This window comes from Vanellus vanellus (genome assembly GCF_965231255.1).
Source record: "Vanellus vanellus genome assembly, chromosome: 17".
NCBI lineage: Eukaryota > Metazoa > Chordata > Aves > Charadriiformes > Charadriidae > Vanellus > Vanellus vanellus.
In genome coordinates, this window is record NC_138922.1 from 6,496,446 (window position 1) to 6,521,334 (window position 24,889).

The following is a 24,889-nucleotide window of genomic DNA, read 5'->3' on the forward strand; positions in this document are numbered from 1 at the left end:
TGCCCACTAGACAGAAACATAACTGCAAGTACTACAGTCTCACATAGACAGATAAAATCTAGGTGAGTTGCATTCTCTGCCTGTATTACATCATCTTAACAGTTTTGCATTAAAAGTCAGTTAACTACGCTAGCAGTATCCTTGTTTTCGCATTTGGCAGAATAAGATTACAGTACAGTTGTCCCAAAATATGCTGAATAAAACAAGTACATCAAGCATTTCAGGTATATTTAGACCATGCAGTGGAATAAACACTGCAAGATTATTCTTACAATTCATATTCTGAGTCTGAGTCTACTTGTACTTTAAAAATTTATCTTAGACAATGCTCCCACCACAGATTATGATGCAAATTGCATTGAACTCTACCGCTTGGGAGTCTGAAAGGGAAGCCATGCCTTATGGTTCTTCATATAGCATTACCCTGAGCAAGTTTCAGCAGCTATACCAACACAGTTCAATTCCGAGATGCTGAACCAAGAGACCATTTCCTTCACAGATCTCAGGATCACATCCTTAAGATGGCTAAGGGTAATTTCTTCAAATGCTTGTAAAATCTTTCGTGTCACGCTACAACCTGATTCTCTTTCTTCAAAAGAAAAAAAACAAAAAACAAAAAAGCAAAAACACAAACACACACAAAAACACCCACCCACATCTGACAAAATTTAAGCACATCAAATAGATGAATAAGCAAATGGCTGTGAAACAATGAACTGGGCGATACAGAATAAGGCAGCGACATTTCCCACAGAAATACTTCTGCATATCTAATTGTTGAAGAGGGCAGTGACATAAATTGCTTCCTCAGTTGTGCAGACACATTCTGTGATATAATGTGCCTTATAAAAACATCACTCATTCAATACAAGAATTCAAGGGTCTATAGAACTGGAATATAGGAAAAATAATTTAGAGAGAAAAAACGAAACTGCAATTCTGTAGTGCATGGTAGAGTGAAATTAAGCAATTACATTCTGAAAGGTACATCTCAGAACATAATTGTTCAATACATAGATCTCTACATTCCCTTCCGTTTCTAACACCAGATTTTTAAAAACACGCATACCACGCTCTGTTGATTAAAGCGAGAAAAAAAAGCCTTTCGTAGTTGGCACTTTTTCCTCGCGTGTTTCACATTCAGTTAGACTGATGGCGATTTAGGAGTAGCTTCCTCCATCTTAACCTCTGCAGCACCTTCATCTTTTCACCTTCTCACTTCACAATAAACATGCCTGTGTTTCTCTGTATGTTGGACTAGGTGTGGCATCTACATCAAATGCTGCTGTAGTCCGAGCCACGGGCAGCAAGAGCTGCTGCTGCTTCCCACTCCACTGTAAAGAAGGTAATTGTTCCAAAGAAGCCCACAACCACCATGATCAGGAGTTGCCACTGCAGAAGGACATAGTTGCTGTAGAAATATGCAACTGCAGCACAGATGGACTGAGAGAAAAAACACAGTGTAAAAAGATTATTAGTGGAGATATCCAGCCTAGTATTACTATACAAGGATTATCAATTTGACATACACACAGTTTAATATGCAACTCAGTGGTATGCTTATATAATCTTCAAACTTCATTATACACTAACATATGTCTCGATATGATATACAACAGATTTAGTTTTTACTTGTTATTTAACTAGTATTCACTGCAGAAAGCAAACGCAAAACTCAAGAGTGTTTGTAGCATCACAAGTGCAGTTCTCTGGTATTTGAAAACAGTTTGTCTAGGAACAACACTGCCAATGCTTTCAGACAAAACCCAGAAGACTATTTCTGGTTTTACAGTGTCACAAGCTATTCTATAACAAAATAGCTAAAGGCTTTGACAAGCAGTGTTGCAATCTGTCCTTTAAGGGTAAAATTTTCATTAGAGCTCATACAAAGAATCTTTATATTCCACACCTATCTCAAATTCTTACCTATCACTGAGAATGATATAAAAATGGAGCAGTGCACATGGAAAAAATATCTTTTTGAAGCAAGCAGCTGTCATCTTTTAAACTAGACACACTCTGACCTCTGCTCCCAGCACTAGCTTGCTGTTGGTGTGACCATGAACGAACAGTTTCGACGCTTTGCACCACTATTTTTCTACTAATACTGCTGATCAACACAGATCTTGACCTGGAAAGTTCAGTACCAAACAAGATAAATGCCTGTGAGTGAACCGTCCAAAATACAGCAGTTGTGTTCACATTGTATGAAGACTTTTCATTGAGTCTCCAGCTAGCAGAGATGCATTTATTTTGGCAAGAAAAAAGCCTGACAACTTAAGGGCAGATAAACAACATTACTTGATTCTTCTTCTGCCTGCATGCCTACCTGATAACTCCTACTGATAAAGTACAACATCGACAAACTCTTTAACTATTCACACAACTCATTTCCTTTTAACTCACCCCCCCTCTGTCAAAGACTTTGAGTAAACAAATTCGGTAAATGAGTATTTAAATAAACAAGTCTGGTTAACTGTACTAGCCCTTTGACTTTAAACTACAATTCTCAACACTCCTAACTTCCCTCAAAACTCAAAGGAATAGTGGTTCAATGACACAATCCCACCAAGCTATACAATCAAGCTACTCCTACCTAAAAATGTTTTTCTCTCCTGTGAAAGGTAAAAAAACAAAACAAAACAAAAACGACAAAACAGGCTGAAACCCTTTGTAAGAACAACACAGATTTTCTCAGCTCATTAAAAAACCCAGCCCAGTATTTCCATAACATTCCAACAGTCATACTTTCAAAAGGCTGTGTCATGTAATACCTGAACAAACTTAAAGATGGCAAAGGCAGGAGCGCTGTCTTCTGAATACAGGAATCCTAAAATACTGAGGAGCTGGGTGTTAAAGCAGCTGTCCCCCAGGCCCAACAGAAAGCTGCAGAATATGGCCACCTCTTTGCTGAAGGAGAAAATGAATCAAATTTAAAAGCCATTCATTCAAACAGCTGACACATCTATAAACTATTTTTGGCAGACTTATTTGGAAACTGAGAATTGAAGAAAGTTATCAGGCTTTAAATTTCACTGGAAAAGAATTGGGAACGCTTGGCTTGGCAAAAAGAATGGTTTCATCAGATTTTAATTTCTTGAATGCTAAGACTTCTGTTACCTGCAGTCAATTCTGCACTGGATTAGAACCACTAGAAGAACTCATTTTGGTGCTTGGAGCCACAAAGCCCACAAGGCAGTGATTAAAAGCTGAGACACACATGGCGAGTTCATAAAAACTGCAGGAATATTAGAGAAATAGCAATTCATTTTGCAGAAAAATACTCCCAGTTAAATAAAGAATAGTCACCTGCACAGGCACAAATGCTTATAATTGCAAGTTAGCAGCTGCATCTGCACAAACTGACAACACTATTTTCATACACATTTGCAAAAATACACCCCAAAAGAAGGCTGCAATGATGAGGTAAGAAAGCTCCCTATATTCTTCCCCTAACACTGAGTGGTGTAAGACAGGCATAGAATGGCTCCAATTAGATCAAGAGGACTTTGACAATAAAGATTGAGTGTAAAGATTGCAACCAGTGCAACAGTGCAAGGCTGGTGCTCCCCACTGTAGTAAAACTGAGCCCAACACTGCTTTAAAATAAACTGAATTCCTGACACCTAGTACAATGGTTGCTGGTCTCACTATTGTACTACATGTCAGGAATATCAGTTCTCAAGTGACAGAATCATTGCCAAACATCCTTGTGCTTTCTATTCTTATGCCTTTTAAGTTCCTAAATTGAGTGTGCACTGGTAGAATATCTGCCTTTAATAAAACCAGAATTCCCGAAAGCTTTTTCTATGGAGTTACCACACAGGAAAGCAGCTTCAAAGAATTTTCTATTAGAGGAACAATCTGTTTACATACATCTTGAGTTATACCAGACAAAGAAAGAAGTTTACATACCTTGGAATCATATAAGCAACATGATCTGTTCCTTCCATAGGAGCAATAGGGGCATCATTTGGCATGTTGAAAAAAATTAAATAAAAGGCAATGAAATGGACAACGATGCCTAGCATCACAACAGGGTTCCTGCCAAAGCGATTATTCTTGCTCAGTAAACCAAAGATTCCTCCACCTGTATGAGTGGAAAAGATTGGATAATTAAATCAGAACTGAAGGTGTAAAGAACAGAACCAAGCTTAAAATATACAAAAAAAAAAAAAAAAAAAAAGCTGAAACCTGAGATTAGAAGATTCTCTGTACTGGATAACCAAAAGATTGACAGACATGAAAACAGTCCCAAGGAGTTTGCCAGACCTGCCAGCCCCGTTTGCAAGATGACAGAACCTTTGGGTTGCTAGAGATGTCTGGGAAATGCAGGCAGGAGATCGCAGATGATTGTCGATGAAGAAATTGAAACTTTTTGGAAATATTTTCCCAGCAACCACTGTTTCCTCCAGTATTGCAACAGTACTAAGTGAAAATGGATGGCCTTGTGCTTAGCTCTTAATTGCAAAAACATGCATCTCTAGGGACACGAGTTGCTAGTGAACAAAGACAGCGGTTGGGGGGGGGAAATTGTGGGTTGTTTGTCATGATGTTGGTTTGTTTTTTTTTTTTTTTTTTTTTTTTTTTAAAAGAAACACAAAACAAACTGCAGTATTTAAGTAAAAAAGTAAAATTACTTAGTGAACATTACCTGTATTCAATTTTATCCAAATATCAGATCTCATTTAACACAACCTAGCTTTTTTAAAGAAAGAAATCTTTAGTGTAACATTTTTTAATAAATTTAAAATAGTTATATCACTTAAGAATAATAACAATGTAAACAGAATACTATTTAAAAACATCATATCAAAATGCTGAAAATTCCCCAATAACATTGTGGCCTAGTGTTTCTGTCAGTCTTATGTATTTCATAGCCATCTGTATTTCACATCCTAGTCCGCATTCACTTTACACCATGTAATGTATAATTCACAGTGCAATAAGGAACGACATTTACAATTTTATTTCTTTCATTTTTTGTTTACATAATCATTGCTGAAAGCTTGAAAGACACTATTCAGTAAAATAAAAAAAAAAAAAAAAACACATTGAGTACCTACATCATCTTAATCCTTTTTTTTTTTCCTATAAGGTAGTAAACTTAGACTCACCTAAAATTTCTCCAACACCAATAAAAATACCAGAGAGTCCAATAAGGCTCTTCTCTTCTCTGCCAAACCTATTCACAGCACCAATACATGTTCCATATACTCCAGAAAAGAACGTTAATTCCAAACCTTTGAAATAAACCAAACAAAACTGATAATGAACTATTATGAAAGTTACTATAACTTTTTATGTTTAAAGGCTGTTGTTTTTTTTTTTCCCCTGAAATACCTTTCAACTACATATATTTAAATGAGGTATGTATAGTAGAAGCAATTAGGGAATTTTAAACTATGTAATTACGATATTCTCCTACACCAGTTTACAAAAACTATATTAGAAGAAAACCACTGTGCCACTAATCACTGTCACATGCACTTTGGTTCGGTACTACTTCTGTTGACACAATCTCTACTTATAGTTTATATTTCTGCTTTTCAAGAGCTTTGGAATTTTAAGTGTAAAGTTCTCCCCCCAAAGTTATGGCATTCCTAAGAAAGACTCCCTGCACCTCCAAATACCAAAAGAGCCAAGATTCCTCAAATGGACTGCTACTTTTCTATACATAACAAACTAAAACTGAGAAAAAAAACAACTGCTATTTGCCTAAACTCTTCTTTCTTTCTGCTGCCACTACTGTGAGGAACAGTAACACAGCTGAGTCCAATTAGTGTGACTGTAAGTGTTGAGAGATATTAGTTGTTTAACTTACTTAAGTTTTAATTGGACTTGCTGTGTTTAGTCCTTTAGTATGAGGAAAGTGTCAATAACACACTGATGTGTTGGAAGTGTTTTTCCCTAAGTCTGGGACTTTTCAGTTCCCCATGCTCTACCAGCGACCACAGGTACACAAGGAGCGCAAACCAGAAGATAAAGAGGCTACAACTGTCAGCAGAGACTGCAAATCAACGACATAAGAGCAGTCAACAGCTGGCCCACCTGGACACGGAGAGAATCCAAGGAGGTGTTAGAAGACCCCAGACCAAAAATCACCATTGGACTAAAGATGCGTGAAGAGCGCATGAGGGACGGGTGTATAGATCGCGAGGGTATCATTACCCAGGGATTTCTTTGTTCTACGTCCCTCTCTGGAGGCACCCAGCCCAGGCTGATCCTGCTGCTGTACCTTTTGATCAAGTTATTCATTTTTATTAAATCTGACACCTAACTCTGCTGCAGGAAACCTAGGGTCGAGCCTGAAGGAGGAGGGAGCGTGCCCCAAGAGTAAGTGAGGAGTCGGAAGGGGCACTGGTCAGCTCACTGGAGTCACCAGCTGCGAAGGGACACTGGTCCGAGCAGTGACAGACTCCGGTGCTGTGTGTGCGACTCCTTGAATGTAGTGTGAATGCTCCAGCAACAGCTTCTCCTTTAACAATAAGCAACCATCAGTGTAAAAACAGCAGTTCCTTAATAAAAATTATATTTAAAATAATGCAAATTGTTATGCCTAAACAAAGAAACACAGTTCAAAAATAGAACTGTTTCTAATTGACTTCCTTTGCATTTTGCTACTGCAAAAATAAGATACGCCATATTCTGGTCTACACGTAGTAGGCCACCTAATGCGGTATATGAACTGCACAGCCTCAAGAAGTGGTGAGCTTCGAGCAGTCTTAATAATCCAACCTTCAGTCTTTGAAATAAAAGTTTGTGTTGGCTGTTGGCCTTATGGGACTTTGTATTTTCCTACACAAAGTGGCAATATTGATCAAGAGCCACCAGATGGCAGCAGCTATTTTTTCCAAGCTGGACTGATATTTTCTTTTCTGCTACCTATAAAACCAAGTTTCAGATTAATCAGGCAATACATGATTCGCTCCCTTTCCTTATTATCTTGCTTCGCATTCTCATTGTGCTAAAAATCTAAGAGGAATGCAAGTTTGGTAATTTGGGTTAACACAACACTGAAGATGCTGTGAAGTAACTTGTAACTCAGATTAGTGGCTGGTGCGAGCTGACTTCATGGCTACTACTGCTATTCCTCTCCAGAAGCTTTGGCAGATGTTACGGTACTTTTTATAATTTGCTCACATCAAAGTTTTTCTTGTCACCTACAAGAGCCAAGAACAATTTTTTGTAATGGTGACTTGGAGCTGAGGTTCTGAAGACGCATCTATTATTCCTAAAACTTAATTTGATCATAAACAGAACTACATCTGAAGCCAAATAAGGAGCAAGAACACCCACCCCCCCCCCCAAATCCATTAAAGGAACCCAGCAACATTTTTAACATTTTATAGTGTTTTTGTGGAAGAATCACTTTAGTATATGGCAAAAATAAGCATATTTTTATTTTACAACTCATACCTTCATCTAACAATAGCAGACCAGGCTTAACTAAAGTTGCTAAAAAGAAAGAGAGCTCTTGCCACAGCAAGTGCTAACGACAAAAATAGTTGAAAATGGCTGAACTTTTTCCCAATAGAACCAAGACTAAAATGAAGACTGTTAGTAACTTTCCACATCTCAATGGAGGGGACACTGAAAGTATATTCTGCAACAGTAACTTTAATTCAAATTGCATTAAACAACCTACAATCTATTGATGGTGTAATGCCAAATCACCCAAAAAACAGTTACGGAATTTCTCCCTAACCCTCAGTTTGGGTGACCCAGGACTGTACTGAACCAAGCATTACTACATCTGTCAGTATTTACAGATTTAGGTGCTCTCCTCCTCCTATAAAGAAACACTTTGCAGAACACAAGTGACCTAAGTGACTGACTCATTCAAAGTTAATTGAAAAACTCACGTAATGTTTGCAGAGATACAGAATTGCAATCCTGCTGTGGGGTTAAAATTCCAAACAGCGCCCTGACACTGCTACATGATTATACACTCTGCTTGCTGCATACCTGTGTAAGCTGTTGTAACACTGAGAAGCATAATCTCTTTGGTGAAGCTCAGCTTTATAGATTTCTCTGTAAAGACATAATAACGGAAATTAATATAAACTTCTAATAATGCTATTTAGAGAATCTAAACTGTCCTTTGCTTAAAGCAAAACCAGGATAAAATTATGCAAACTGTGACTTTATTACAATAAACAGAATGCTAAACAAACCAACCCTCACCTGCCCTTTAAAAGAAATGCTGTGATCTGAAATCCTTTTTTGTAAGAAATGCCACAGGGGAAATATTAAAGAGGGGATACACAGTTTTCAATTAGCAGACAATATTCTGCTCATTGTATTCTTGTACTCTCTCTCAGTTCATGGTGATTGTCTCCTAAAAGGATAAATAAATTCTCAGTGAAGATCCCCACATTCTCAAAACAAACTTAACAGTCAGAGGCAGACCACATCAAACTTCAATGGAAACTGCAGATGCTCCAGTTCAAACTTGTTGGTTTTAAGTGGTATCACTTGGTGACAAAATAAAACAACATGTAACTTGTCCTTTATCTTGTTATTGTTAGTGTTTTTTTTTTTTTCCCCTTAAACTTTCATGCACTAGCTTTCTGAAGTGGTGACCTGTTCTTCTGGAGTTTGTCTACAGAAGGAAGCTATTGTGAAATAGCTTGGATCTGAAATTACATCAAGGAAGTACTCCTGGACTATATTGGTATCTAACTGAAGTGGTCTGCTTTGCTTTCTTGGCTTGTAGTCAAACTTTGTTTCTACGATACCATCACCTGAAAGGAGCACTTCTGAAATGCAGACAGCAAGCTCACACTGATCACGCATCAACAGTAATTTGCCCACACATTAGTTCAGTGGCTCCCAAGATTTTCCAGTTGGGAGCCCCATTTTCTCTCGGCTTGAAATTGTCAATGTTCACATAGACAACTGAATTCCTATTCAGTTCAAAATTCATCAGTCCTGTGTCCCTATATGAACTGTCATCTCTGGTCTGAAAACCATTGCCATCTGGGAGTCATTTTTCCAAGCGTGTCATCCCTGAAGGTCTATATTTGAAATGGAATAACTGAAATGCCTTAAGACCTTATTCACCAATTTTTGTTTTTTAGTGATTTGTACATGATCACATTATCAGCAGAACCACAGAGAGCTGGAAAGGATACGTCAGGATTTTCTGAAACAACTTTTACATGAAACAGTACTTACTGAAGGCAGCCACTGCTCTTGTCATTTTGTTTTGTGCAGACCTGGATAAACAAATTACTTAGTCAAAATGGAAAAAGAATAACCACGTTGTATCGCTATGCTGGGAGGCAGCTTAATTTTTCAAGTTTTCTTTACATTTCCTAAGCTCAGCATTATATACTGGAATATACTAGAATATTATTAAAAGATTCTGAGCATCTAAACTACTAACTACAACATTTATTTGCTTTTGGGGCTAGTGAACGCCATTAAAAATTAACCTGCTTAATACAGGTTCTGAGCATTTTTAGCTTTGAACATTTTTTCTCTGGCATACTTAATGACGTTTTTCTAACATTTTCATTGTTCTTTAAACAAAGCAAAAATATTTAAACTAATGCCTCAGGCAAAACTGTACTGAACCTATCTGTGTACCTATACATTTCTAATGTATTTATCAGGGTGGCACATATATATATATTTAGAGAAGATATGAAAAACATGTTTCACTATCTAAAAGATAACCTATAAAAAGGGAGTAATCTCTGCTTATTCCAGCCTTTAAAATGAGCTGATGAGGGCAAGACAGACTATGAAAGACGGATACTTGTCTAATAATAATCAGTGGAGGAAAGAGGTAAATGCTATCTTTCCAAAGGCGCTTACTCATTAGTGGAAAAACTTAGTGTGCAGTACTGCACTCCACCCTTGAGAACACATCACATAAAGAACATTAATTATCGCTTGTTAGGGTACCGACACTTTTCTATTAAATCTGTACATTCTACAGGTTGTTCATAACATTTATATGTCCAGTTCAGAGGACAAGTGAATTACGTTCCATTGAAGAGCAGGAGCACAAACAAGTATCTGTGACAATATGTTATTGCCATGAGCACTTACGAGCTGTCCCCCAGGATTTCATTAGTAGAATCTTCCTCCCCTGGAGCTTCTGTGTCCTCTTGTTTCCTAATCAGAAAGAACAGAACTGTGCCCACAAGACTGATAACAGTCAGAGCAATGAAGACAGTTCTGCGATCACTCTCTGTGGAAAAACAAACAAGAGCCATAACCAGATGTGCAAAAGCAACTCAAACCAATTCAACTACCTTCCATGAACTAACACAGACATACTACGTGTTTAAAACACATACTAATTTTCTAACTTACCTTTCACGTGGAGCAAAAGGTACCCAGCTGCTGGCAAATTCCTGTCTCAGTTTTATGATGCCAATAAAACACTGGCATAATTAACAGTGTCACTCGCATTTTCTGCCATGCAAAGGCTATGACCAAGGAGGAGCCAATTAACAAAATAAATTATTAGCAAAAGAAAGTACATCTCTCAAGACTTCTATAATTCAGAGTGGACTTAGAAAACCATCCCAAAACCCTTCAAAAAAAGCTCTTTACCAGCATCAGAAATATTAGTGCTGTAATGTCATAAACTGGTAGGCCTGTGAACTACAAAGGCCTTAAAACCCCTGAAACCTCACTAACTGACACTACGCACACCGCAGCTGGAGGAAGGGAACTGCTGCCCTATGCAGCAGAGCTGCTGCACTAATCAACTTGTTTGGCACGGGCAAGTCTGTAATACGAAAGCCACTCCCATTCACAAATCTTAAGCAGGGAGGGAGTGGGTAAAGAGCACCAAAAAACGGCTAGTAGTTGTGATTGAACTAGTGTACGATTCTGAAGATACGGCCTACGCTTGTATTTACTTCCCCTTCAGCTTAAAGGTAAATATAAAATTGTTCTACATCAATTAAAAATCTCTGCATGATTACATATCAAAGAGAATATGTGCTTCACCTTGAAATGCCTGTAATATCTTTTACATAGGTAGTAAAAGGAAGGAGGAATTGATTTTTAAGTGTTGCTAAACCTTCTGGTATCAACATTTTTTAATAAAGAGGAGTCTCAATACATATTAAGGTAGAGGAAAATGTAACAGTAGAACTCCCTTAATAGTTAATTGCCCTATTTTGTGGTTAGCAAAAGGAATGAAATTTAGAAAGCACAGAATTTCAGACCCACCAGGTTCAAAGCATCTCTGATACTTTCAATAACATTTAAACCTTTGTTACAGGTGAAGTAATGCGAAAGATCTTGAAAAATGAACCTGTGCTAGACCAAGCCCATGTCTGTGGAGAACCTGGAAAGGCTGATCTAGCAGAGGCATGACGTGGACTATTCATCTCAACAGGGCAGCATTTCTAAAGCCTGATAACCACCATTTAGAAGTCAACATCTTATTCCTGATTGACTACAGCAGAAGTATCCTCATCTTTTGAATGTTGAAAGAACTGACCATTCTAGCAGATGTTTTACTGTAAGACTACAATAAAGAAAACTTTCATAGTCACTATAACAGCACAATTGACCCCGTTTATTTGCAAAATGTTGTGTTTCCAGCAATACTTTTTTTTTTAATAATTAAAATCTTAATCATTTTGCTCTACTTTCACCATTGCCATTTTATTAGGTGATACACTCACCCACCTTGCCTTGCTTAAACAGTTGCCAGAAGTCTGTGCTTTAAAATCACTTTCAACCACTATTCAGCTTCTTAAGAATATTAAAAAGTCCACTGTTCATTAATTCCCGCTGTTTACCATTCTAGCACAATGTTAAACAAAAAAACTACAGTTCTAATTACAACCCCACTAGGAAGTTAGTCTTCATAAAACATGCCAAGACAGGAAGACTGAGTTCTTTACACACTTCCAGCAAGGCTGCCAGTTTAAGCAGCAGCAGCTGCCCACTCTCAGTCCAGCTGCACATCTCCGTCTCTGTCTTCCTACACTACTTTGTGCCAGCACAGTGACTAGCACAGCCATGGAGTAAACTGAGATGGTTCTCCTTTATTTTCCTTTATTTCATAGGTTAATCAGTCCCCACTCTGATTTAGAAGGATGATCTACATCAGGAACTTACTTCGGAATGGGACAGCATGTATATTAAACATACAGCCATTCCAGATTACCTTTCCCCCCAAAATATGCGTATTTTGGCATAAGCATGTTTGCACTGGTCAAAAACCCAGAGCAGCTATGGTGGAAAGCCTTAATCTAAGCTAGCATTCTGCAGAATTTTATAAACAATATCCTAAAAGAAGGTACTCAAAGTGCATTGCATGCAGGAAAACAGCATACGTAATACAAGGACCATGAGTAACATAGAAAACTGAATGAAAAAAAAAAAATTGTCTGGTATTGTGTAAGTTTCTTGCCACTTTCCAGTTCATTATTTCATCTGTGTAGTCATGCTACCATACTTGAAAGGACAGCCTCCCATATAAACAAGCAATACCCACCTGATATGTGAGTTTTTCCTTGCCAAGCTAAGTATATATACAGGTTTCCAAAAAACAAGCTGTAAACAAAAAGGACAGCAAAGGTGAACAGCACTCTTTATGGTAAGATTAAGGTTGTAGCATCACGGTAATACTATTCTCTGCAAAAAACAGTACTGTGCAATTGTAAATAAAATAAAGACACTAGTCACTCTACACGCAAACTGCTTACTCTATATAAAACTTCAAACACAGTATAGGATTCTTCCCCATAATGCTGGCTATTCATGTTCAAGAATCGAAACACAAGGTGGTAGCAAAAATGAGGAAATCTGCATCTAAGTTGCCAAACTCTAATTTTGGAAGGGTATAGGTTAGAAAGCTGCTGTATTTGTGGAGATGATTTTGTAATACTTCCTTAGAAAAGCCATGTGTCTTGCTTGAAGCATTGCCCCAGCAATGCTAAATCAGTTGTTAACAGCTCCATGGAAATTCTGTGTTCCTACCTACAGTTTCCTGAAATAAATTCTGAATAAATAGTGATTCAAAACAGCCTCAGAGTCCTCATACAAAACTATGCATTTTACTCACTATAAAACACACAATTAATTGGGTTTGTGGAAATCGCTACTCTGGTAACATATCAATACATTAGTTCCTGAACCTGAAACTTCACACAAGAAGTTTGCCACTGGTTCACACCAACATTCTACTAATCCAGTGTTCTGTCCACACAACAGCATTAGCAATGCCATTTAGTGCAGGTTCACCAGCCTAAGCACTTTCTGTGATTCACTCCCCTCGTTATCTTCCAATATCCAGAATTGCGGCATTAGGGGTGGTATAAGGTATCCCTCTTCAAGAACCATTTGTGGACCTGTTGCCAAAAGATTTCTTTGACCCCTTTTTTGATCCTGGCAACACCATCCAGCTTCACACCCTCCTCTGGCAGCAAGTTCCAGAAGTTTAATCATCCATCGTGTGAAGAAGCACTTTTCTGTTTCAAACAAATTCTCTTCTAGTTTCACCAAGTGACCTGAGTTCTAGTGCAGCAGCATTTGGTGAGCAACATTCCTACATTCAGCTCTCCTACTGCCTTTGTGTTTTAGTAACCCATCAGTGTAATCCTCCTCAGAGGCTGTTTCTCCAAAGGAAAGAGTGCCAGCTTTTTCAGTCTCTCTTCAAGTCAGCCGCTCTATCTTCTTGTGCATTTTTGTTATTTTTCCCTACACCCTAATTACATTACACTCTCCCAAAAGGCATAAACCATAGCTGCACAAAATACTCAATGGCAGCAACACAGCATCCACCACCCTGTTCTCACTGCCTGTCTCAATGCTGAGCCTTTTGTTGACTTTTTCAGTTGATGCAACACTCAAAACTTAACATTAGAGAACTATTAACAACAAAATCTCTTTTCTCACTTCTGACCACCAGATCCAACTTTAGTATCTTCACTTCAGCTTGTCAGCAAGGTCCAGCTGCTCCCTCAGAGAAGGAGGGCCAAGGAACATAACACATCCAGCAGAGAAGGCACCTCATCAGCTAAAGACCAACAAAAGCCAGAGCCAGACATTCCTCCAACATAGCTCTAGAAGTGAAAGCCCAGGGCTGAATTTAAATGGGGCTCCTGGTCCCATGGGCAGATGGGAAGGGTGTGGTGGAGGTGCCAGGTGAGGCTGTTCAAGGCCATTAGGGCTTATTAGTGCACTCAGGATCCTGACACAAATTAGCACAGTCCCTCACAATCAACAAGATTTCCGTTACCTATGTCAAATGCACCCCTAACAGAAATATATCTTCTTAGCGTATTGAGAGCAGAGGCTTGCAATGTGTAACTTTCATTCATTATTCTATAATGAGCAACAGCAATGTTGCTTCCAGCCTTCCCTCCCACTTCTCTGACTGCAAGGTACCAGTGGGGTATTTTTAGATGTAGTCTCCCACTTCTCAAAAAATGTAAAAAGTAGAATGTGTACACAACTAAAAAAACAATAACAAATAAAGCTTACCTGGACTGTAAGAGTGCCCAAAATACTCCACTGTTCCTTCCAATGGTGTTTTCATTAGAATTTACAGTCAAGCAATTTCCTTGTGCCGTCCAGAGTACTGAAATATACAGAATATATTGCTCAGGAAAAAAACCCAAACATTTCAGGCATATGTTCAAATGTAGCAAAGAACAGTAAACAGGGTAAGAACAATGCTTACCAGCAGCTGCAATGCCAATAAAAACAGAAGCAGTGTAGAAAGCCCATGTAGCAGGCTGGATAAAAACTGCAATGTATAGGCTAGAAGAGAACAGATTGGTTTATTGAACATAGACTTAAAGTGGACAATGCTCTATAACAATCAGATATCTCACAGCTTCTTCTAAATCAGCTACTCTCTCTTTAAATGACATTGGCAAAATAGTTAAGGTCATATGTGAAAAAAAGGTAATCTTTTTACTTCACTAAGCATGTAGAATGTTTTTTTATATAGTCATTAATCTGAGACCACAACTTGAACTCCACAGTCAGCAAAGTCGAGAAATGCTGTGGAAAAAATACACTCTGTCTACGTATGCTGAACTACTCTGCAGTTACACATCTACTGATACAGACAGTTGCCTGCCTTAGCCAGTACAATTTCATGTATGGTATGGTAGCCTTAGGCATGAAAAAATGAAAAAAAAGATTTCAAAGGAAGAAGAAAAATATTCAAAATTAATACTTACCTATAAAATATGCCACTAACAACCATGGAGAGTTGAGGTCCTACTATTGCAACCACTGAAGGTGATATAAGATTTGATGCAGAAAATACTCCATAAATAATGGACATGCTACATAAATAAACACCAAAGATGATTAAGTACTTAAACTAAAATATAGGGTATACACGCAACTGATTTAAGAATATTCAGTCGATTCCAAAGTATCAAGTACATACATAACTTAAGTAACCGCATAACTTTCATGGTCAAACATTTCCTTCCCTTCTTGTGTTACCTTCTCCCATGGCACTTCATATGAGAATACAGGAGTGTACAGTGTTTCCCAAATTGCTGAACAGCGTCTCAAACTAGCACAGCCAAGCACACCTTGTAATTTACGACACATGTTTGTCAAACTGTGCCTTAACAATAGTTATTGTTTGTGCCCAGTACTTCTGGAGGAGAATGTTCCAGAGCCTCATTTGTCTATCAGTGACGTTTTCATTTTCTGCCACAGACATTTTATAGATAGATATATTTTGTGCCAGTTGTATTTCTAGTTTACATTAAGACAGTAAACCCTTCAAAGCATCAACCAGGTTTTCCTATATGACAGCTTAATTTGGCGCACAAAAGGTCCCTGATCGTGTTTGGCGAGTTTGGCTATGCCAGTGGAATAAACAAACAGAATGGCTTTTCATGGCTTTGCTTCTCATCTTTCTGACTGCTCCTTTCACATTTACACGGCAGTGTTTGCTGGAAGTTGATCCACACCACCTATCCTACACAAACACACGGAGGTGTACAAGGGCAAACAACTGAGGCCTTAGTTAGCAGTTTTATTTATTTTAAAACTGCTACATTCTTCACCTCCTAAGATAAAATGTTGGGAATGTGATGACCATATGGTGTTTTTTCTCCCTACAAAGAAAAAATGCAAAACAGACATGTAGTTCAACTAGAAATAATTCAGAGTAGAACTAGAGTGAATGTGATAAGCCCGTGTTTTAAGCTGCTTTAAGCATGTTACTAAATTGTGAAGTCAGCAGAACACTGCAATCTCTTGAAAGTATATCTCTACCAGATGGAATAATAACTAGCTTCACCCTGCCAGAAGTGCAGTAATTAGAAGATCTGTGGGAGTTACCTTGTGTAGCCACTGCCATGAAAATCCGTGTTGTTTAAATTTGTGATAACGGTTTGCTGTGAGGAGAAAATCATATGTTGTAATACATTAGCACATATCCTCTAGTTTGAGAACACTTGCATCAGTTTGAAGCAGTACTAAAATGTTAGAATTAATCATTAATAAACTCTACAAAGTACTTAAGATAATTTAAAGTATTATAACTCACAGCACCTTCACAATGAAGCTGAAGGAGACATTTGGCAGGGAAGCATCTATGTTTGAAGCAGTAATTATTACTTTAGGATTATATCATGATTTCATCAGGCACCTTAAAATATTTCACAAAACTTTTTGTTTCACAAAACACCTCTCTTAGGTAGATATGTATGACTACCTTAATTTAAAAAGTGGGGAAAAAAGGAGAAGTTTCAAAATACTTTTAATTTGACCAAACTATGAACTTATGATAAGAGTTTCCATTCTTCTCGGTCTCCCGTTATTTCCCTGTTCCTTTTTTTTCCCCTTGAATCAGCATTAGTGATCATGAGACCACGTAATTAGTTGGACTAGCAGGCAGACCTGGTTGAAAGTCACTTGTAACAACTTTAATGACAATAAATTACAGGATTTCATGATCGCTAGGTGCAATTCAGTGAGGTGCTGTGCATTCATTGCAGAACTTCTAAGATTGCTGGGCTGTACTTATATACTCACGACCATTATCATGCTGCACAATGACTTTTAGAAAAACTATCTTAAATAGTTATTTCTATACCACAGTGAAGGACATTTATATCTCTGAAGCCAGAAAGGATTCTTCTTGCATGCGAGAAAGGAGAAGCTGTAAGACCTGTAGGCTCAAGAGGTATGTTGAAATCTAACTGGCATACAACTAATATTGAAAGCAACACCAACAGCTCAGTAAGTTAGAGGATCTGGGCTCAGTATGTCAGCAGCAGGGTTCTAAAAATTTAAGTAGTAAGAGTACAATCTACTTTTAATAGTAAATTTGGATTATGTTATGCCCAACTTTGCTTCAGCACGCATACACGATACTACAGCAGTAAATTAATCAAATGGAAGGTGACTTGGCAGTTCTAGCAATTGTGGAAGTCTGACTACTTGTCAGATGTTATCATCATACTCCCCCTCAATGTCTAGTTTCTTAGAACAGAAAAATATGTTAGATTAGGAAAAACACTCTGCAAAAAAATAGAGGCATGGTTAATAATAACAGCTTAGGCAAATATTTTGAAAGGGACTATATAGAATAATCAGAAATATGGAAGGTCCAATGTAATTCAATTGTTAAATACTGCAAGTGTCAAAACAGACACTATTCTCAAAGTTCAAACATTTGATCGGACTCCTTAATTTTCTACTTTCTAAGCAATCAGGCACACTTACACATGTAGCTATGCTATCTTAAAGAAATAAACTGCTTAATTATCCAATTAACCAACTTAATCTAGTTAACACTAAACTGAAAGAAAGGAGACAAAATGTCAAGGTGTCTTGCACATTAAAAAATCCCAAGTAAAGCAACTCTTACATCAGAGTACACCAAAGAAGAAAGGATGAATAACTGTGATCGAAATGTGGCATGTTTTGAAATTCACACCTACCGCAATATTTCCACATGTTTGGAAAGCAGTGAATATAAACATAAATGAGACTCCCAAAATAATTATGTTGAAAAGTTTTTTTGATTCAGGAGACATTTTGTGTTTTCTTGACAAGTCCTCAGCTTCAGGCTGGAAAAACTCTATTTTCTTTTAAAAGTTTCCTCTTGACCTCTGTTAAAAAAAAAAACAAACAGCAAAAATAACAAAAGAAAGCTTCAAAAATGAAAGTTACTTAGAACTACTTATTAGCTGCTCGAACATAAACATCAACTAATCAAGAAATCTGGTGACTCTCTTAAATAATGTACAGCAAAATCAGTAACTCAAAAAAAAAACAAAAACAAACCAAACACCAAAGATAAAGGTTTGGTACAAAAGATTCTACCTTTTCCCATGAAGTTAACAGAGCAGAATGCAGTATGTTACTTCTTCACGACATCTCTTTCCCCCAAAGGAAGCAGTTTTCCAGATACTGAGCTAGTTAATCACCTCAGTTTCTTGCTGTTGGTCTAAATCAGAATTCTGGTCCAAAGCCTTTAAATCACCTGACAAAGGAAAGATGAGACATTCATACACACCAGTCATTTCCATGAACGTTGGACAGGAAATAAGGAACATTTCACAATCTAGATCAGCTGACCCAACCTAGAAAGCCCTTGTGCACTATGGGAAATGCAGTTTTAGGAAAGTACACTTTTTCTACTTGAAAGACTCTCCTAATCCTTAAAATAAAAATATGTGTACTAGTTTTTAAGAATTATAATCTCTATCCAGTAAATAATACCCAGCAAGATTAAAAAAAAAAAAAGTCTTAGGAAGTCACCTAAGAAAGCTGTCTGATTACCTCAATTCAAACACACATATAGTCATTCCAAAGGGAAAATTATTCCCACTTGGGAGAAACTAAGTATCTCGGTGTCACCAACACACATGCTCTGCACAGTGCTTCCGCCTTTCATTGTCTCGATGACTCGAAAGTCTTCATAATCTTTCACCGCTTTGTCTCAAGGAATAACATTCATTTTTAGTAATTACATACCTTTAATAATGGTTGGACTTGATGATCTTAAAGGTCTTTTCCAGCCATAACGATTCTATGATTCTATAAATATTTTACTTAGCAGTATTTCTAAATAATAAATTTTAAATCAATTATCTTTTAAGTTTTGACGATCTCTGTTAAAGCATCAGCAAAACTGACAGAGGATCACACACCTTGTATCGACTGATTGGTGGCTTTTTACTGTTACTATGCTGTGTCTATCCTGTTGGGCCTCCAAGTCAGGATTGGAGCATTTGGCTAAATCAGCTCCACTTAACTGATGGCCAAAGAGGACAGGAAGGAAATACAGAACCAATTGAAGTAAATTATCAAAGTTTACCTCTGCTATCTACAGTAAAGGACTTTTTAATAAAATCCATATCCTGGCTATTGTTATATATTTAACTCTTTTTTAACTCCTGAACTGTATTTTCTAAAAATGTAGATTTATTTTTCACTTGTGGAAGAGAGTCTGAGGCTGCTTTACAAATATCGAACTAGAATACCAAGGTGTTTTTTTTTTAACACAAGCAAAGCTCTCGTCTTCCTTTCCTATATTATGAATTTATAGTAACAGGTTTTTAAGATCCTCTAGGCACCATGTCCCACTCATACCTTCTTCCCCTTGAGCCAGCATAAGCGGTCATAGCAAACTGGGCTGTTGTGCCACACCAATTCTTTCAGCAGCCACCTGTATCGATTTGAAGTGCCCGTGAAACTATTTAATAAGGGACACAGGAAACTCCATCATTTTAGGGAAATCGTTGTAAATATAAGCTTCAAACTTCTCCTTAGAGAAAGGGCTTCAGCAGATGAATAAAAGTTTTTAAATCCTCTGGGAAAAAATAATGAATAAAGCACAAAGCAATACAAAATGCACAGTACTAGTTTATTTGATTTCTTACATCTTTTGTAGCAGGAAACAGATTTGCTTCTAGATTGCATTTGTATTGCTGTCATTGCTTCTCTTGATACTTCTTCAATACAAAAAGTATTAAACATAATTACAGTAGGAATAAAAAGTTCTAATACTGAATTTGCTTTGTCATATTGATACTGTCATTGCATTTAACAAATCAGTAGAGAACTGTCTCATTTCTGTTGTGTTTTTTTTTTTAACATGGTATTACGAAACAGATGGGTAGAAACATTTATCACTGTTGCAAGATGAGAACTAGGCGTTATAGTTCATAGGCAGAGTTTGAGTTTTTACTCAGAGCCTGAAATGACAGAGCAACGACTTTTGGGACGGGGGGAGGCAGCTTTCACCGAATTCCCTTGACAAAATTCAGGGAATCTGCTTGCCACCCTTACGCAAGGGCTGTGCTAAGCCTCACCCTTGTTCCCGTTTCACCACGCACGCTGCCAAAGCGCGAACTTGCAGCGAGCGCTGCGTGTAAAGGAGGATCTCTAACGTTTCCCAGCTCGGCCCAACAGCTCCCTCACAGACACCCCTCCAGCCCGGGGGGGGACAGACCGCCTTGCCGGCAGGGAGCGACTGCCCCAGAAGCACCTACACCGTTCTGCCGCCGCTCCACAGCCTGCATCCATCACGGCGCGGACCGGGGAGGCTTCACCCGGCACCGCTACCGGCAGAAGGTGAAGGAGAGCCGGCGGAGAGCCCTCCCCAGCCCACCAGTCCCCCTCACGACACACAGCGACAACCGCAGCACACACAACCGGTTGCGGCGGGCGCAGGGAGAGCGCAGAGCTCCCACAGCAGCTGTCCCGGGAGAAACGCCCCGGCGGCAGCCTGAGCTGAAGACCCCACCCGCCTCCCCTTACAGCGCTCTCCCTCCGCGGCCGCCATTTTAAACCGTCACCTCCCGCCCGCTCGAGAGGCGCTCGCCTTCCCTAACCGCGCTTTTTTTTTTTTTTCTCTCTACACGGCAGGAGTTTCCCGCCCCTCCTCACCCCAGCAAAGGCGGGCCTCGCCTTATTTCCGTTTTTGTTTTGGTGTTTTTTTTTTTTTTTACCGTTTTCAGCACACATTGTTCAAAATTTCCCCGCCTCCGCCGAGTCCTTCCGGGTCACGGCGGAGCCACCGTAACTGTCACTTTCAACAGCTGGCAAGTTATTAATTTAAAAGGCGATTTTTCCTGCGCCCTCTGAGGACGCCTCCACCATCCGCTGCCAGTAAGGAAAAAAAAAAAAAAAAAGACGGACAGGGCCGGGCGCGGGGCGGTGCGCGCCGAGCGGCGCTTTCACTTCCGGGTCGCCGGCGGCCATTTTGTGGCGTTAAGTAGGCGCGCGCGGGCGGCGCCCTCCTCATTTCCTCGCAGCGGCGGGCGGGGGTGGCCGTTGCTGGCGCTTCGTATCCGCTCCGGCCTTAGGCCTCCTCTCTCCCGGACCCCAGAGGTGGGTGCCTGCTCCTCCCTCCCCGCTGAGGACCCTGCGGCGTTCCCCTATGCCCTGTAGCTCCCCGCCTTTCTGGACTCTGCTGGGCCGCCTCAGCGCTCCCCCTCCGGTGTGAGGCGCTTCCCCTCTCCTCAGGGCCGCGCCGCCTCCTGACTCGCCCCCCTTCCCTCAGGTTTCTTCTCCTCAGCCGCTGCTGCCCCTCGGGGGCTATTGCCCGCCATGAGCTACGGGCGCCCTCCGCCGGACGTGGAGGGCATGACGTCCCTCAAGGTGGACAACCTGACCTACCGTACGTCCCCGGACACGCTCCGAAGAGTCTTCGAGAAATATGGCCGAGTAGGTGATGTCTACATCCCGCGGGACCGCTACACCAAGGAGAGCCGCGGCTTCGCCTTCGTCCGTTTCCACGACAAACGCGATGCCGAGGACGCCATGGACGCCATGGACGGGGCCGTGCTGGATGGCCGGGAGCTCCGCGTGCAGATGGCCCGTTACGGCCGTCCCCCCGATTCGCACCACAGCCGGCGCGGCCCGCCGCCCCGCCGCTACGGGAGCAGTGGCTACGGCCGCCGCAGCCGCAGGTGAGCGCTTGGAAGGGTGCAGGGGGGGCAGCGGAGTTTCGGTAGTAAGCCAGGGAGACGGGGCTTAGGTGTGCTCCTATACAGCGGGGGCCGCTCGGTTTTGTTTCCTTTTCCGACTGAATTTTGCGGCGGCGTTGGGAGCGGGGAGTAGGGGTTTAGTATGAAAAGCACGTGGAGTTCTCTCGGAGAGCAAAGGGTTTGCCCCGTAGTAGTTTTAGCCCCCGGCCACTCACTCTGAACAATGGCGCCCTCTTAACGCTCATTTTTTTGCGCACGTGGGTCCCGTTCCGCCCTCCCTGTCCCGAAGTAGTTTCTGAAGTCTCATTGCGCCGCCCGTGTTCAACTTTTAACGTGCTTTTTTTCTCTCTTCTGGTACGTTTTAGCCCCAGAAGACGCCGCCGCAGCCGGTCTAGAAGCAGGAGCCGCTCTAGATCCCGCAGTCGGTCCCGCTACAGTCGATCCAAATCCCGGTCTCGCACACGCTCTCGGTCTCGCTCCACCTCGAAGTCCAGGTCTGCCAGGAGATCCAAGTCAAAGTCCTCGTCTGTCTCCAGATCTCGGTCCAGGTCAAGATCTCGGTCCAGATCTAGAAGCCCTCCCCCTGCCTCAAAGAGGGAATCCAACTCTAGATCCAGGTCTAAGAGCCCTCCCAAGTCGCCGGAAGAAGAAGGAGCTGTATCCTCCTAGGAACATGGTAATGTACCTCGGGATCAGCACATGTTGCATGTTACTTTATTATAGCACTTAGGTGGGGTGTTGGGTAGTTCTTAGCATATTAATAGCCTGAACCAAGCAAATCCTAACGGGGCACATTGTTAGTTGTTCTGTTTCGTGTTGTTTTTTTTTTTTTCTTGAGCAGTGCTTTTTGGTTATTGTTTTAGGGAAATTTAATACCAAAGGGCTTTCTACGGAGATTTTTTTTTTTTACAGAGAAAATGTTTTATTGAGAGATTAATGGCTTGGTTTTAATAAAATATTGTATGAGACGCAACCTATGATGAAAATGACTATTTCTTACTGTATTTATCCAACATCTGCATTTTCCCCTTTAAAGCTGCGGTCTCCTGTTTGCTAAAAGAATATTGGCCAGTATTGCAGATTTTAACTGATTTGGCTGATCCTCCAGGGACCAGTTTCTGTGGGCGTGTATTGGAGCAGGTTTGTCTTTAAATGTTAAAGATACACTATCCTTTTATAACAGAAGATCGGTTCAGTGGCCGTTATACTGACTGGAGGTAACTGTTCTAGAAAAGTGGCAAATTCCTTGCAACGAGAAAACCATGGAAACTAGTTTTTCCTCAAGTCGACATCTTGGAAGAGGCGTCTAAGGATACACCGGGTGGGGAAAGGATAGTGTGTCTTTAACCCTTCAAACTGTTTGGTCCTATTTTTAAAAGGAAAGGGCCTAAGCTAGCTCTGAAGTTAGATAATTGTAGCAAAATTAGTCACACTTTGTTTTGAATGCTAATTAAAGCTTAGTTAAGTCTTTATGAAGAAGTACTAGTTTTATAACTTTTATATAACTTTTAATAATTTATTGAACAGGCTGAATTGAAGTTAATGGTGGCTTGATGTACAGCCTGATGCTTATTCCTCTTTGTAACTAAGTACTTTCACACAACCTTACATTTGGCCTCTGAAGTAAAGCAACACATGGGGGGAGGTGGAACACCATGGAAATTCCTAAAACTTAATTAAATTAGGCAAAGCCAGTTGAAACACAACTAGAAGTATACCTGAAGTCATCCACACAACCAAAAGAGACAAGGTAGAAACCTGGCTGAACTTTTCTTTCTTCAAACCTAGATGCATCAGATAAATGAGAATCTACATAAAAGAAGCCTTTGGGGGGAAAAGATCGCTTGAGTCTTCAGTCCATTGGAGAGACCCCTGGCACGAGCAACCAGCTGTTGAAAAGGTTATTTTGTAACATTTTGTCTAACTTTTTACTTGTTTAAGTTGCGCCTCAAGTGGCAGATTTTACATTTTATGTGCCATTTTGTTGCTGTTATTCAAATTTCTTGTAATTTAGTGAAGTGAACGACTACCGATTTCATTATTGGCTTGGATATTTGAGGTAAAACTTCATTTTTGTTTATATAGTGCTGACTTTTATTTGAAATTAAAACTGATGGTAACTTGCTGCCTCCAGTTTCATACTGAGGAAACATGCAGCTATTATATGCTGAGTAGCTAACTCTGTTGAAAAGTATTCTCAATTTTGTCTTCATTCCTGAAATAAATTCTGCGAAACTTCAATTTGAAACTTACTGTAAATGCTTTTTTTTTTTTTTTTACTTTGAATTCAGATAGTATCTTCAAATTCAAATTGGTAGAAATCTTTTCAGGTGACAGTTGATATTTGAAAGGATTGTTTTATCAGACTCAATTCTAATCTCTTCTCTTATGTATTTTTGTGCACTAGGCGCAGTTGTGTAGCAGTTGAGTAATGCTGGTTAGCTGTTAAGGTGGCGTGTTGCAGTGCAGAGTGCTTGGCTGTTTCCTGTTTTCTCCTGATTGCTCCTGTGTAACGATGCCTTGTCGTGCAGAAACAAATGGCTGTCCAGTTAATTAAAATGCCTGACAACTGCACTTCCAGTCACCCGGGCCTTGCGTAAAAATAACGGAGCATACAGTGAGCACATCTAGCTGATGATATACACACCTTATTTTTTCCAGAATGGTAAAACTTACCAACCTACGTATATGAACTTACATATGAGAAATGTAATGTTAAGACAAGAAATGGTTCATTCCTTTGTAAGTACTGATTGGTGTATCTTTTGCTTAAGACATTCTGTACTATACCCACTGTCTCTGTAGTTAATATTAAACATTTTTCTGTGTTAACTTTTCTCAACTTAATGTCTGAGTCAGCTTATTTTTAGCTTGAAAAGATTTCTGCAATTATACTGTCAATGTTTAACTTCTATATAGTAACTGAATGCATTCTACTGCTTATAAATTTTATCCACTGGGGTTGCTTTTAAATTACTATG

At 39.7% G+C, this 24,889-nt stretch overlaps 2 protein-coding genes across 7 annotated transcripts; one reads left to right on the top strand and one right to left on the bottom strand.

Moving 5' to 3' along the window:
• Positions 1 to 1,169: 1,169 nt before the first annotated feature.
• Positions 1,170 to 18,005, bottom strand: MFSD11 (major facilitator superfamily domain containing 11; the record flags this gene model as incomplete). Of its 2 annotated transcripts, XM_082492170.1 has the most annotated exons (13): positions 1,170 to 1,443; positions 2,775 to 2,910; positions 3,916 to 4,090; positions 5,118 to 5,243; positions 7,969 to 8,034; positions 9,181 to 9,221; positions 10,063 to 10,204; positions 12,479 to 12,537; positions 14,470 to 14,566; positions 14,669 to 14,748; positions 15,177 to 15,284; positions 16,303 to 16,358; positions 17,910 to 18,005. In XM_082492170.1, the coding sequence occupies 13 exons, from the start codon at positions 18,003 to 18,005 to the stop codon at positions 1,276 to 1,278; spliced, it is 1,350 nt and encodes a 449-aa protein (XP_082348296.1). In that variant the 3' UTR covers positions 1,170 to 1,275. The 2 variants fall into 2 exon arrangements, with proteins under 2 accessions (XP_082348296.1, XP_082348297.1); XM_082492171.1 differs by lacking the exons at positions 12,479 to 12,537; positions 14,470 to 14,566.
• Positions 18,006 to 21,175: 3,170 nt separating this feature from the next.
• SRSF2 (serine and arginine rich splicing factor 2) lies at positions 21,176 to 24,750 on the top strand. 5 transcript variants are annotated; one of them, XR_014269784.1, is made up of 6 exons: positions 21,176 to 21,309; positions 21,482 to 21,890; positions 22,274 to 22,584; positions 22,945 to 23,048; positions 23,697 to 23,808; positions 24,316 to 24,750. XR_014269784.1 is itself a non-coding variant. In XM_082492002.1 (4 exons), the coding sequence occupies exons 2-3, from the start codon at positions 21,529 to 21,531 to the stop codon at positions 22,575 to 22,577; spliced, it is 666 nt and encodes a 221-aa protein (XP_082348128.1). In that variant the 5' UTR covers positions 21,176 to 21,309; positions 21,482 to 21,528; the 3' UTR covers positions 22,578 to 22,584; positions 23,697 to 24,750. The 5 variants fall into 5 exon arrangements, 2 of the variants coding, with proteins under 2 accessions (XP_082348128.1, XP_082348129.1); XR_014269783.1 differs by having other exon boundaries at positions 23,697 to 24,750; XR_014269785.1 differs by lacking the exon at positions 22,945 to 23,048.
• The last annotated feature ends 139 nt before the right edge of the window (positions 24,751 to 24,889 follow it).

Coding starts and splice junctions, on each gene's coding strand:
- SRSF2 (XM_082492002.1), top strand. CDS start 21,529: ATGAGCTACGGGCGCCCTCCGCCGGACGTGGAGGGCATGACGTCCCTC. Junction 21,891..22,273: donor TACGGCCGCCGCAGCCGCAG/GTGAGCGCTTGG, acceptor GGTACGTTTTAG/CCCCAGAAGACGCCGCCGCA.